Consider the following 14209-nt stretch of genomic DNA (forward strand, 5'->3'; position numbering starts at 1 on the left):
TTGGAGTAGATTGAACAGTATTTTTGTATAGCGTGACATTTCAATCTGAACAGAAATGCTGACTTTCCAGCAATGCCAGTGAGCAAGTGTGTATGTGTGTGAGAGAGAGTGAAAGGTAGAGCACTCTGTATCAGATTACTCACAATTGGTATCCAACGACTGCTGTCAATCTTCACATTACGCACGTTCTTATCTGGAGCTGTTGAGGGAGTGAAAAAAAGACCATTTTGAGTTACGTGGAAATCACGAAGGGGAGACTGAGCAGAGAGGCAGTAAAGTTTGTCTCTATCCTGCAGGAGCTGTCAGGCAACATGGAGGGCATCAATGAGCCCAAGGCCCAGGAGGACCCGACTGAGACCATCATGGCTACTGAGAAGCCATGTACGACGTGTAACCTATGTTTTACACTGTTATAGAATATTTACTGCCTGCCCATTGCTACCAAATATAAATGGAGGTTTTACCATTCAATGAAGTACTTGTTCACCTCTGCTTATCATTTGGCTTTTAGCTGAGGCGTTAATGACTCCTGATGCTGGTGGCACTCCAAAAGACGACAAGAAGAGGTAAGGGAGCAAATTATCCTAATAACATAACTCAGTGGTTCCCAAATTGGTGGGCGGGGGTAGGGGGGCCGCAAAACCCACCCACGTAAGGTAAAACATTTTTTGGGGGGTTTTTTCAACAAACGTAAAACCGATGTTGTGTTTGAACCACGCCCCCCAGAGTGGCTCATGTTACAGGCGGACCAGTGAAGCAATGAAAGGAAGAGATGGAGGGAGATGTCCCTGTATCTTCTGACGGAATTATCCATGTGTTTATGTTATGACACTTGTTACAGACTTGTCATCCCTTTATCCGCAGCCCGTCACCTAATGACAAGGAGATTGAGGTATGTATACTGTTATGTCATGGATCTATATTCCATCATTAATAATCTATTGAGAAATTGCTGTGTAAAGGTTATCTTTTTTTTCATCCTGTTGAACTATAAACGGGACAATTTTAGTGTTTAAGAATAGTTTTTAGTCACATTTATAAATCTATCAGCTGGTTCTCTATATTCAAAATGAGCATTCATTAATTCAGACAAGAGGCTAGTTATCTATTGCCTTGCTGTCTTTTTGTGGCCTCCAGAATATATATTGAGATTTAATCAATTTAATTCCTGCAATTTTCTTTGGCTTACAGATAGAAAGTTGATATTTCACTTTGTCAATGCTCTAGTAGTATTCTCTTAAAGTGAGTGTTCTTTCTGGAGGGAAGTGCAGCAGAGTTTCACAGTTTATCTGCTGTAACAAAAACAAAGATCCTGTCTGTGATCGGTTTCGCCTTCTATCGTGATCAAACAAGGAAATGTTAGAAATGTGTTTGTCACAGTATGTGTCCAGCAGTCAGGGCCAAAATGGAACAGAACCGTTTTTTCAGGCCGAATTCCAGCGTCTGGCATTGGGCTTCAAGTGCGACATGTTCACCTTGGAGAAGAGAGTCCGGCTGGAGGAGAGGTCACGTGACCTTGCAGAGGAGAATGTCCGCCGGGAGGTGTCCAGCTGTCAGGGCTTACTGCAGGTCAGTCCACATATTGATCTAGCTTTCTGTTAATGGAGCACTTGCTCAAGTTGAGCTTGAGCACCAGTGAAAATAATTGTATCATGCCAAGTTCGAATTTAGTCTTTTTTTTTTTTGGCTGTTGCATCTCTCAAGCATTGTGATATAGAAAACGGAACAGATGTAATATCTCATTCGGCACCTTCCTGTTGTATTGATACAAAAAATTGCCAACCGTCAATAACGTTCAATGAAAATCCTCTGAAAAGTAATGTCTCTGAATAGGTACTGTTTACGCTCTCATTGTCCTCTTTTCCCGTCGGTTTCCTCCTCCCAGGCTCTGACACCTTTGTGTGAGGATGACAGTCAGTCCATGGAGATAATCCAGAGGCTCCAAAAGAACCTTGACATTCTCATCCAGTCCATGATCAGAGTGTCCAGCCGCTCTGAGATGCTAGGAGCTATTCACCAGGTGGGATAAGGTCTTCAATTGTTTTTCACTATTGTTCTGTTTGATGATGTTGATTCCGATGACTCATTAGAGGCGTGTGTGTGTGTGAATGTCAGGAGAGCCGTATTGGTAAGGCTGTGGAAGTGATGATCCAGCATGTGGAGAACCTGAGGAGGATGTACACCAAGGAGCATGCTGAGCTGCTGGAGCTGAGAGAGGCCCTTATGCAGAACGAGAGGTCGTTTGGATCACAAACAGAAAGAGGTATTAAATGGTCCCATACTGTTTCTGTCACACATCCATAGATGATCCAACCAAACTGTTTCTTCTTTCCAGATGACTTCCGAGGCAAGAAGCAGACCACGCAGTACTACAAGGTTGGCTGCAGTTTCCTTGCACATAATCTCAAAAGTAACATTAATGTGTATTCATCAATTAATTTGATTTTTTTGCATTCCTTAACTCCAGCAGTCCTCAACCCGGCGGGTCAGCATAGCAGGAATTCCCCGCTCTGGGGGAGCAAACATGCACTTTGACATGGTGAGATCGATGCTGCCATCACTTTTCCCAACCACAGAGATCAGATTACGTAGATGCCCTTTAGTGTTGTCAGCCAGTGTGCTTCTCGAATTTTTGGTAAATACACTTTATCCAAAGCATGCTTCACTATAAAGCAAGTTTGCTCCATAAGTTGGAGACCTAAAAGTGTTCTCATTGATCTTCTTAAACCCAGTGAATGCACCCTCCATAAGTAATTTCTTAAGATACTACTGCTATGCCTTCGATGCCACCTACATGCACTGCACATGCCACTGAAAAAAATGGAACCAGGTTTAAATGCTTATCCTTCAGGCTGTGCAGAGGCGCATCTTTGTCGAGATGAATCCTGACTGGTATTGTTTTATCTACCCACCACAGTCCAAACCACAGGACGGCTCAGAGACTGAAACGGAGAGACTGACCAGGCGATCCCCCTGGTAGGTATTTGAATTGGTGTTTGTTAAATATGCCTTGATTGTAATATGTGGTGATATTTTCAAAAGGATTTGTTCTACATGTTGAGAACGTTTTAGGGAGGCTGTTTATATTACTGTTTTTGATGTGTATTGTTTTTAATGAAACACAGCAGCACTGTTGATTAACAGGAAGCTGCCGCCTGGGGCTTCCCCCTGACGCTGGCTGTACCATGACTCAAGGGTTATTTTTTTTTGTTATGCGCTTATGTGATAACGATGGTTTCCAGGAATGTGGCGGGGAAGAGCACTGCGCGCCCCCCACTAAAGCGCTTTGTTAGCTCTGCGGCCTGGGTTGAAACTGAAGAGCACTCTCTCATGATGAAGGGGTAAGACATGCCAAGAAGAACAGTACCACGCTGGCTTTGTCGCTCAAATTTTTCACAGTGGCCCCCAAATGCATAAAGATGGTAGCTTTTTGGTCTGACATCATTACCGTCAGTAACGGATCCTGGGGTCCCACCCTCCAGTTGCTTTAGTTTTGGTCTAGTTTTTTAGATTTTTCCAAATCACTTTGCGGTGGATCTTGGTTTTTCATTATTCTAAAAATGCCAACTTCGGAGGGTAAAACTGGTTGTGATGTGATTGTCCCTTCTAACAATCAACAAAAGAAGCCTACAGGAACAAAGTTCACTTTTCTTTTGGGGAGTGTCAGGGGAAGAACTGCAACATAATCTATCACTAACAAAATAAACAAGAGACAACTCTATAACAAGGCTACAAGTTTTAAATATATTTTCAATTGCAAATATGTGAATCGAGTAACACAGATAACGGATAAGCAGCAATAATGGCAAGATAAGGAGGAAACTTTGACTGCTGGAACAAACTAAAAACATGTTATCAAGAAAAATCAGCAATGCTATCAAATCACACGGCAGCCATCTTTCCTGCATCTGGTCCCTCTTCGCATGGGAAAGCATTTATCGGAAGCAAACTAATTTCATTTTTTTTAAATAAAATTCTGTAAACTTGTTTAACTTTTTTTTTTTTTTTGGCATCATGTAGCTTTCAAATATTTGGATGAGTAGAGGAAAATCTATTTTATCAAAATTTAAGCGGAGAAAATACAAATCTTTCTAATTCTCTCCAAATATTTGAACAGTTGTGAAATTGCTTGGCGGGTTCACAATGTAATATTGGCGTATGTATGTTAAATTGCTGGGGATGAGTTCTTTTATTGCAGGGATCTCCAATGTGCGCGCGCAGCAGGATATTTTCAGTTATTTGTTTGCTGCATATGCATGAAATGTGCATGTGTGCATGTGCACATACAAAATCGGTGTGGCTATGCAGCCATGCGTGTATTTGAATGTGCAACTGAACCGTGTCTGTGAATGCCTGACTCACGCGTGCCCACAGGACGCCCTACGACAACATAGACGGCCAGTTGGAGGACGAGCCAAAGGAGGAGCCGGTGGCAGAGAGGAGGAGGTCCAGTCTCAGTGAGCTGGGCAGCAAACTCACCTCCCTCATAATGCCCCTCAAGACGTTAGTCCAACCAAATACCCGCAACTAGCCGACTGCAGCGCCCCTTTCTGCCAGAGAAGCCAAGAGGCTGGCTGCATAGTGGAAGAGTTTGTCATGTCGCTGTATTGAGGTTCCAGTGACCACAAACTGAATCTGGCATCCAAAATTGGCCGTGACTCTTGAGATATTTTTATTCTACGTTTGGCTGTGTTTAGGTCTTCTGTGAGTTCTTCTCTGGTACTAGTGTGGCGATAACAACTTCCTGTTACTGTCCCTGCAACAAAACCCCTGATACATCTGCAGGAGACTTTAGGCGCCAACATATCGAACAAAAACTTTTCTGCAATTGATTTGTAATAGCAAGCAGCAAGTTATGATTTAATATGAAATGATATCACAAAAAACAAATTAACAAACAATGTTGTCGGTACATGGAACCTCCTAAGTGATGAAACTCTTTCATTCTATGGGTCCGTGCTGGACTAGCTTCTTTTCTCCAGGGCTCAGTGGCTTCTAATCATGTTAACAGAGCGTTTGTTACATGGAAGGCCCGGAAGAAACCATCTCCTGCGCTCTTGGGATTGGTGTGGCACAGAATTTGATTTGTTTCATGCATGTATGTCAAATTCTGATTTTCAGTGTGCGGCTAACAAGGCATCTAACTGATAACTAATTCCTTTTCCCTGCTTTATCATTTACTAACATGATCAGCCACCATAACGCTTTTATGTGCAAACCTCTACAGCGTTTTCTTTTTTCTTTTTTTTTGTGGGGCAACTGAAGGTTTTGTGCCAATGGATCATGCTTTGTTCTTATCTCTCATTTCCTCTTTTCCTGCCTCCACATTGCTCAGGAGTCAGGATGAGCTGTTCGTGATGCTGTAAGTGTGTAGGGAGGAAAGTCCAAAGTGGAAGTGCTTGTGGATTTATTCTGTGAAAATATCCAATAAATGCATGCCAAATGCCTCGATTTGCCAAACGAAGACCCTTTACAACCTTTCAATGGCTGTAAAGGGAATAGAAGCAGCATTTGCTCCTGTTCACAGACCCTAAGCAAAAGATTCTGGCTGCCTTCGCCTTGCTCAAATGCTCAAAACTACCTTCAAGCCAAATGCTCCTAATTGTGCTGCTGACAGCTTTCTTGTTTTGCTGATTATTTGAATGTTTTATCTTTGACGCTGTTTTGAGACTGGTGGTCAAATTTGTTTCACAGAAGCCACTTTGCACCAATCTGTAGCTAATTTACAGTCATCCAATTTTGGTACCCTATGCTGTTTTTAGCCCGGACCATTTTTTGCCTAATCTTCAATCATCACGTTGTAACATGCTGTTTTCTGTCATTGCCCACCTCTAGTCCGAGTCCCTCCTCCAGCCCTGCGTCCACAGATGCAGGAGTGGCCCAGTCACTGTCCCAAAGCCTGACCCCTTCCCGGGCGGTTGCAGCTGTAGCCAGAGGTGGCAGGGGTCTCTGGCTTTGGTTGGCGATGGTGGTGGTGCTGGCAGGTACACGGTTTGGTTGTAGTAATTATCTGGTTTTTAATTTTTCTTTTCATAAATAACATGAGAATTCCTCAATTCATGTGCTTTGCTTACAGTACCTTGAGTTTGCTCCTGATATTCATAAACATAAAAAAAAAATCCATGATAGGTTTTCAAACTATTTAATGAAATAAGTCAAATACCGGTTCCAGACATAATGGCACAGCAAGCCTTGCTTTTTTCTTTTCTTTTTAATGCAGGAGCAGCAGTCTATAAACCTTTTCCCAGCACTGCATGAGGGATAGTTGTGTCTTGTTGTGTGTGCTGGTAAATATTCGTGGTTCACCTGCAGGTCTCCTGGCACTGCTGGCCAGCCTGGTGATGCAGCCAGCAGTCGATGCAGCTCCTGTGGGGACCGGGGACTCCTGGATGACCATCCAGCAGCTTCTGTGGCCCTATGCGGGGCTCCGGCATAACGGACAGCCCCCCGTCTAGGCCCTGGGCTGGATTGTGTTACACACCCCCCGCCCCCCATCAGCCCCATCAGCCGTCTGGAGAAATGATATGTGCACTCGGGTGGTGACGATGAAGAGAACAGTGTACACCTTCTGAGCGAGGCTGTTGGGACGATTACTGGCGTCTGGAGATTCCTGAAAACAAGACAGGCCTCAGGGGATAGTTAACCCTTTGGAGGGTTTTATGCATCACATCACGTTTGCTAAATTAGTCTGTGTGTGTGTGTTTGTCTGCGTTTTAAGAGAATAAGCAGTTGGGAGTGATGGAAACCAGTATCCTTTTACAAGCTGCCTCAACATGTCCTCAACCCATTATGATGCAGGCTTGGTGAGTTATCAGAACGTACAATGTTGACCAATCATGTCACAACTTCATCAGATGGAAGGCCGTCGTGGGCGATGGCTCCAATTGTGCCACATGTCGTTTAAAATACATTTCATGCGCTTGAGGAAACAGGAGGGGGGTCTACCAGCCTTTTTAATGGAATTTATAACTTAAGTCTATGAACACTGGTAATACAACTTGGTGTGTTTTAAAAATCTATTTATAAGTTTGTTAAATTGAGGATTTGTGAATATCTTTTTGTTAAGTTAAAATTATGCATTTTACAGTCATAACACCAAAGTTTTTTTTATTTTTATTTTCCACTCTTAATTCTTGCTGTGGTTGTCACTGTTTTCAACTTCAGATACTTTTGTATGTTCCAAAGAATATGCGTGGAACTTTGCACAAATAAAGTAGCCTATTCTGCAATACGTGTGTTCTTATGTATATCATAACAAACTTATCATATTCTGGTATTAAATATATAATATCTTTAATTGGGTGTTTCCCCTGAAGTTGCTTTCACACAGGTTATGAATACATCAGGGGTCTGGTGGCACAGAGCAGGCTTTGTACTGTATCCACAAACAGATAATTGGATTCTCTGGTCCTCGCCATGCCTTCAGTACTCATGTTATCCTGGAGCATGTGGATGAAGGTGGAGTGAAGCTCACTTCCCAGATAAAGGTCTGGAGAGTAGTCGTCACTCTTCTCTGTGATTTCCAGCTTCTGGCTCCTCTGCGCACCGAGCTGGTAGAGACTCCACGAGCCTTTAGGCACCGGGGCGGGGCCGTGATGCTCACACACCTGGCAGAGAACGGGGATCAAATGCAATCGGACCATTCCACCCGGGGAGTTGAATGCTACGCGATTTACGCTGTCTATACATTTAGCTAGACTACCTGCATGACCAGATGCTCTGCGTCACATTCGGCGTTCCACTTGCTCCATGCGAAAGCGCAGGCAGAGGCGAAGAGGGCCATCTGTTCGTAGGCAGCATGTTCGGCGAGTGGGTCCTGAGGAGGAGAGAAGCCACACTGCATATTTTGAGCGCTGTGGGAAATGTTGGACTGTAAACCTTGTGATACGCAAGTATTACATCAAAGTTGATTACTCAACGTTGTAGAATGGTCTGGATAATGTGGTTAGTAGACTTGTGTTCATCTACCTCATAGTGTTGATTCGCTTCCTCATTTTTTTTATGTTGTGATCTAATCTTTTAACGATTCACCATTATCAAAAAAACGTTACCACCCACCTCTGCTAAAGAATATAGCTGGGTGTTCAGACCAACGTTCTTCAACTGTTTTGATGGATAAGCATAGTCTATCGTCATAATACTTGTTTTCCCTTCAAAATTCCAAATATTTAGGGCCACGATCAGGCCAGAGTTTTACTTTCACCAATACTTTGGTTTATGAACAACAAACTAATCGGCCTCAGTCCGCTGTATGTCGCCACGCTAAAAAACTAAAAGTCATTGCCCACTTCCTCTCTGCTTGACACTGTGCTTATGCCTGGGTCAAATCCAGCATCTTGTCCTTCGATTCTATAAAGCAAACGAGAAATATCGACAGACCTTTCCGCGAGTGCAGACGTATTGGTCCGTGATCTCGTTCACGGTGATGTTGACCCCGGCATTGAGCATGGCTCTCTGCAGGACGGGGCTGCTCATCCACTTCCCCCTTATGTGAGACAGACCCTTCACTTGCTCCAACTGCAACATACACTGATTACCCTGTTGGTTGTTTGAGGAACACATTGAAATGTGACAGTCAAGCTACGTCCCTTAATCTATTCCTCTGTTGGTGGTCAATACCTGGATCGTGATGCTGAGGTCGATGAGAGCCCCGTTGATGGTGAAAAGAGCCGAGTCTTGGCCCAACGGCCTCAGCTCCCAGCTCTGGAAGGGAAGGTTGGCGTAAGTATCCTGCATCAGCACAAAGGCGTGGAAGGCCTCCATATTGAAGGAGATTTTGGCTTCGGCCTCCTCGTAAGACACGTCGGTGATGCCGTCCATCCTCCACTGAGCCGCTGGTTAAAAAAAACGAGGCCTGCGTTACTTTTTTCGTCCCGCGTACTTTTCTGTGCTGTCGGAAATGTCGTTTAGAATGTGTTGCTGCGTGTCCTACCTGCAGCATCCCAGCGAGCCACTTTGGGAGTTTTCAAGAAGACGGCGGAGTCGGGCAGTGTCACGGACACACCGACGGGAGGGCTGGCGAGAGCTTCGTTGTCATCTAAATTAGACCTCTCCATGGGGTAGGGGAAAACTTGGAGCCCGTTGCGCAACACCTAGAAAGCAGCGGGTATGGAGAGAGTTGTGCGAGGTCCCCACTAGCTGCTGGACTTTGTGTAGGCAGAAAACACTGAAACCCTTTACCTGTCTTATTTCCCAACCATTGACCTTGTGGACCTGTGGTGGAAGGTGAAACACGCCGTAGTGGAAGACCCCGCCCAGAGGTGTGTACTGCATCAAGTCCACCACTTGGACACGCTCACCGTGGTCCATCGCCTGCACTGGAGAAGTCAACTGCCCCTCAGCTGAAGAGGGGGAAGAAAAAAAGAAAAGGAATCTATTAGCGGTTGATGAATCTTACTCTACATTAGAAAACCTACTCCGTTGTGTTGTGGAATTAGTCCACGAATCAAATAATTTTGACAGCAGGTTGACATTCATGTTGCTATCTCGTTTGGAGTGTCATGAAGCGGCGGTCCGGGCTTCTTACCGTCGAGCGCCTCCATCTGGGTCTGTATCTGGCTGCTTCGGCCTTTCGCAGGCTGAGCACTGCTTCCCCTTGACTGCAGACTGGCTGCACTCTGGGAGAAACAAACCAAACTAGAACACAAACCTCACACCAGATTTCAGTCCCCCGGGGGGGGAGGAGCTCGTTACCTTCGTCCCAGCCGACCCTTGGATGGACTGAACCTCCTTGTCTTGGCTCTGCTGCTGGGTCTCGTTGTATTCTTTCGTCCCCTCACCTTTTGTCTCCCTCTGCTCAGGTACAGCTATGTCACCTGCGAGAGACCTTGGAGCAAACGGATGAGGAAAGACACAGCGCAAAGACACTGTCATTGTAGCATTAATTATATTGGGGGTGGGAATGGCTCTACCAGATCGGTACCTGTGTCCAGGTGTGTGTATTCTCAGGTCAGCCATCCTGGCAAGCAGCGACAGGTGGTCATAACGCGTGTGGAGGATCCGTACAGCGATATCTCTCACAGCCAGCTGCTTGGGAAGCTTAAAGTCCAGGCCAGCCTCTTCAAAGTTGAAACCTTTAAACCTAAATGAGCCCATCAGAGAGAAAGAGAATTGTGCTTTGTGATAAATATCAATGTGAATAGTTTTGTGACCTAAAAGAAGACAAACCTCACTGACTTAATTTTTGTTTGGTCCACAAACCTTGGATTCTTCTTGAGGTTGGCCCACAGACAGAGTGTAATGTTTTCATCTTGGACCACCGTCTGCATGTTGCCCGTCTCTGTGTCGATGTTTGCACTAGCCTCCTAACACGAGACACACAAGAAACAGATGGTGCCAAAAACGGATTATTCATTGTCCCTCGTAAACTACAACAAAAAAAGAAATCTCACAGGTTGAACTACGATCCGTGTACCTTGAGGATCTCCTCGGTGGTGAGAAGGTGTTTAGAGTGGATTAGCTCCAGCAATTCTAGAAGACTCTCCTGGTAGTTCTGGCCTTTTCGTGGATCCGTAATGTCTCTGAGCAGAACCTCCAGCTCCTCTATCAGCTATTAGAAAGATCTGTCATGTATTTCTAAAAATGTGTTTAAACCTACTGTAAGGGTCATCACTTTGGATAAAAATTACTATTCTATTAACACTTTGTGAGATAAATGTCACTGAACATCATATTTCTCAGTTTTGTATTGTGCTGGCAAGGCTTTTGTAAGATTCAGATTTTTTGGGGGCTTAATTTATCTCCCTGTCTCTGATTTTCATGTATTAATGTTAAAAGAAATAATGTATTAATAATAAGCACAATAATGATGATAATAAATATGAATTCAATTTAAGGAAGCTGTTTCTGCTTAGGAATCTTAAAGCAGCAAATATTGGGTTTGTATATTTGATAAATAACTGACCATTAATCAAGTCTATACTCTTCAGTGACAACAATGTGTGTGACATTTCCATGTCTACATACAGACCTGTAGAGCGAGGTTACAATGCTTGAGCACAAGTGTGATGTTGACTTCTGGGTCATCTCTCCATAAGCTGATGAATCTGTTAACATCCTGCAGTACTGCTGGATCTGGGGTGGGGCCACAGTTCATGTATCTCTCCCACTGGACACAAACGGCGTTTAAGATGATGTGCATCAATATCGGCCACAATTGTTTTTTATGAGAATTTTCTTTTTGAATATGTGTGTATAGTCAGAATAAGGAAGAAACAATGCATTCTTTTTTTTTTTAAACAAGGATCACAAATGTATTGTCTCACATGGAACACAGACCTGGGCTTTCTCCTCAGCATCTGTTTTCCATTTGATGACTGCAGTTTGATTGTTCTCCAGCAGACGGCGGAGTTCGTCCAGCTCGTCTCCTCTGCGCTCTCGGTCCTAACGGCAAAAGAGTTCAGTAGAGAACTCATCCCTACAATATTCTATAGGCACGTCTTACCTTTGACTCGAGCCTTTTTAGCTCCTGCTGCTTTCGCTCTCTTTCCAATCGTCTGTGCTCTTCTTTCTCAGCGTGCAGCCGTGCTTCCTCTAAAAAGCCAAAAATGCATGTGTGCGCACTGCAGGAAACACTTTTATTATGCATATTATACTAATCTGTCTGATTACACAGATTATCAGACATACAGGAGGCTGTATGCATTTGTTTGCATCAGCCTCCTGCAGAGTGTACGGCATAAATGCAAATGCCTCTTTTTGCAGAATTTTAGGTTAAAAAACGCACAGCTGGATTACCTTCCTCTCGCAGCCGCTTCTCTTCCTCCTCCTGCTGCCGCTTAGCCCTCTGAGCCTTGGTCAGTTTACGAGCCTTTGACTTGAAATCGGCAAATAAAAAATGTCTAATCCGTGTCTAACAAGGATGAATCAATTCTAAGTGTTGGAAAAGGTTAGTTGCGGAGGAGAAGGTTAGTGTCCTAACAAGTATGACTGTGGCGATTATTGTAAGAGGGATAATATAGGTTCTCCATGCCTGGCTGCATACATCATGCATCTGTATGCAACTAAAGTACATAACCTACCTATATGTTATTCAGAGTGCTGAACTACATGTGCTGACTGACATTTGCTCATACCTTTACTTTCTTGGGCGGCTATCAATCACAGCAGAAAACATGCAGGGAAAGTTAAAAAAGATTTAAAGACACTAACAAAATAGTCACAAAAAGAGCATCTAGATCACATGTATCAAACTCAAGGCCCGCGTGCCACATCCGGCCCGTGAATGAATTATCTTTGGCCCGCATGATCAAATCTATTTACTATTAGAGCTGGCCCGCCGGTATATCGCACACATCACCATAATACTACAAATCCCACAATGCACTCTCCGTGTGTCTGTCCAGTCTGTATTACATACCACTTGTGTAAACTTTCAACTATCCCGAGACCAACTGACAACTTTTTACTACTTTAATTATTTTTGTGGTTTTTCCCATAAAATGAAAATACGAAGCGTAGCCGCTAAACCGGACACCCCTGATCTAGATCAAGGATTCATCCTGCTAACTGCTGTTTTGACATTATTATTCTTAAACTCTTTGGTTCAAACCATCTGAATATGAAATAACGTTAGTTTAATACCAAACGGGCCATTTCATTTGAAGAAAAACATTGTAAAAACTCACCATGCTGAAAATACGAAGCTCTACAGCGTCTGGTCACCATAGAAACGCCTACGCATGCGTAGTGGTCTCTTTCTATTTGCGACACAAACAAACGACATACGACTGTCCAGCTGTCCCGTCCACTGTTGACACAGGAAGGACAAAGAAGAGAAGACATCTATTCACCATCCTCCTGTTTGCGTAAATCCACCCAACTGAAGGACACTGGTAAATAGGAATGCGCTGTTTAATATGCGTATACGTATAGTAGTCTTTGATGACTGTAGCATGAGCTAAAATGCTAACAAACAAACAAGCTAGCTGTGCTTCAGCTAACTTTGAGTTAACCTTAGCTGACGTAAATATCTTTAGGATTCAGGGGGATTCTTGTTCATTCGGGTGATACTTGTTTGACTTCTCTCTTCTTTCTCTCACGCCCCCCGACCGGTTTCTCTCCCCGCTGTCTGTCGTCTCAGTCAGCGAACAGTTAGAGGCCGGCATGCCCGCTCTGAAGGCTCAGGTTATCAAGCTTTACAAGACGGTAAGAGAGTCAATGGCACCCACACACACACACACACACACACACACACACACACATATAGAGAGAGACGGTGCCGTTTCACTGTCCCGTTCCCCGCGTTTAACGCGTCCCTCTCTCTCTCCTAAAAGCTGCTCTACCTCGGCCGCGAGTACCCCCAGGGAGCGGCTTATTTCAAGGGGCGCCTCAAGTCGGCCTTCATGAAGAACAAAGACGTGACCGACCCGGAGAAGATCCAGAAGCTGGTGGCCCGGGGCGACTTCGTCATCAAGGAGCTGGAGGCTCTGTACTTCCTCAGGAAATACAGAGCCATGAAGAAGAGGTATTACGACCCGGAAAAATAATGCCGCACACGGAGGACGCCCGATGATAATTCAGGCTGTGAGGAAGAAACGGCCAGCCAGTCAGCCGCAGATGCCCCTAACTAATAATTAAAGCTTTTTCTCACAAGGCAAAAGAAGGATCCATCCGTAGGAAGTGTCAGAAAGAGACGATAATGAAGCTTACAGAATGTGCTTTTTATTTTTTATACCAAACTTGGAACCTAAAGGCCAGCGTTTAAATTCACCAATACTGTATATATGTTCATATCCTAGATGCCCGTTCAAAACACTTCTAAATGTCAGTGGCCTATCAGACTCCCTGTACTTTATTGTACAATGTATTTTTGGTGTATTTATTTGTAATTACATGGTCAACGTCTTGTCAATGTGATTGTGCATTGATACAATATCATTTACAAATACATCTGGTGTCAAAAATAAATATAAAACCATTTTTCTTCAATATAATTCCGGCTTTTATTAGACCAAGAAAGTTGTGAAGTTAGAAAAATTGGGAAATGATAAAGTAAAATTGTTTTTGTTATTTCAGAAAGTTGTTTCAATAGTTTTAGAATATATACAATACTACTCAAAAGTTTAGGCACAAACATTGGAAAATAATAATCTGTTGACCTCTAAACTTCAAATTTGTCCCTTTTGCTATTTTAACTTTTGTCCAAAGTGATTTCTGACTTGCGGCGAACATTTAAGCGGAACCACAAAAATAGGAAATGTCTCATAAT

The 14209-nt window shown here is 43.7% G+C and overlaps 3 protein-coding genes across 14 annotated transcripts in view; 2 read left to right on the forward strand and 1 right to left on the reverse strand.

Moving 5' to 3' along the window:
- lrmp (lymphoid-restricted membrane protein) overlaps positions 1-7225 on the forward strand; it is a 27702-nt gene extending 20477 nt beyond the window's left edge. For 3 of the 12 annotated variants that reach the window (XM_062560332.1, XM_062560331.1, XM_037460069.2), the window contains exons 27-40: positions 297-381; positions 512-566; positions 865-892; positions 1381-1569; positions 1886-2020; positions 2116-2263; positions 2336-2376; positions 2468-2539; positions 2918-2976; positions 3243-3341; positions 4375-4503; positions 5336-5362; positions 5836-5984; positions 6313-7225. In XM_062560332.1, the coding sequence (XP_062416316.1) occupies positions 297-381; positions 512-566; positions 865-892; positions 1381-1569; positions 1886-2020; positions 2116-2263; positions 2336-2376; positions 2468-2539; positions 2918-2976; positions 3243-3341; positions 4375-4503; positions 5336-5362; positions 5836-5984; positions 6313-6455 (1359 nt within the window). In that variant the 3' untranslated portion in view covers positions 6456-7225. The remainder of the gene's footprint in view (positions 1-296; positions 382-511; positions 567-864; positions 893-1380; positions 1570-1885; positions 2021-2115; positions 2264-2335; positions 2377-2467; positions 2540-2917; positions 2977-3242; positions 3342-4374; positions 4504-5335; positions 5363-5835; positions 5985-6312) is intronic. The other 9 variants (XM_062560333.1, XM_062560335.1, XM_062560336.1 and 6 more) reach the window with 9 other exon arrangements.
- Positions 7226-7320: 95 nt separating this feature from the next.
- On the reverse strand, positions 7321-12673 carry dnai7 (dynein axonemal intermediate chain 7). The gene is made up of 17 exons (XM_037460080.2): positions 12627-12673; positions 12075-12092; positions 11737-11815; positions 11444-11532; positions 11278-11382; positions 10970-11107; positions 10415-10549; positions 10201-10304; positions 9923-10081; positions 9694-9826; positions 9527-9617; positions 9181-9341; positions 8933-9092; positions 8620-8834; positions 8380-8538; positions 7703-7816; positions 7321-7607 (listed from the first exon to the last, which is right to left on the reverse strand). The coding sequence occupies exons 1-17, from the start codon at positions 12627-12629 to the stop codon at positions 7332-7334; spliced, it is 2139 nt and encodes a 712-aa protein (XP_037315977.2). The 5' UTR covers positions 12630-12673; the 3' UTR covers positions 7321-7331.
- Positions 12674-12691: 18 nt separating this feature from the next.
- On the forward strand, positions 12692-13934 carry lyrm5a (LYR motif containing 5a). Its single transcript, XM_037460086.2, has 3 exons — positions 12692-12833; positions 13082-13146; positions 13275-13934. The coding sequence occupies exons 2-3, from the start codon at positions 13105-13107 to the stop codon at positions 13485-13487; spliced, it is 255 nt and encodes an 84-aa protein (XP_037315983.1). The 5' UTR covers positions 12692-12833; positions 13082-13104; the 3' UTR covers positions 13488-13934.
- The last annotated feature ends 275 nt before the right edge of the window (positions 13935-14209 follow it).

Source organism: Pungitius pungitius, chromosome 2 (genome assembly GCF_949316345.1).
Source record: "Pungitius pungitius chromosome 2, fPunPun2.1, whole genome shotgun sequence".
In the NCBI taxonomy this organism is placed as follows: Eukaryota; Metazoa; Chordata; class Actinopteri; order Perciformes; family Gasterosteidae; genus Pungitius; species Pungitius pungitius.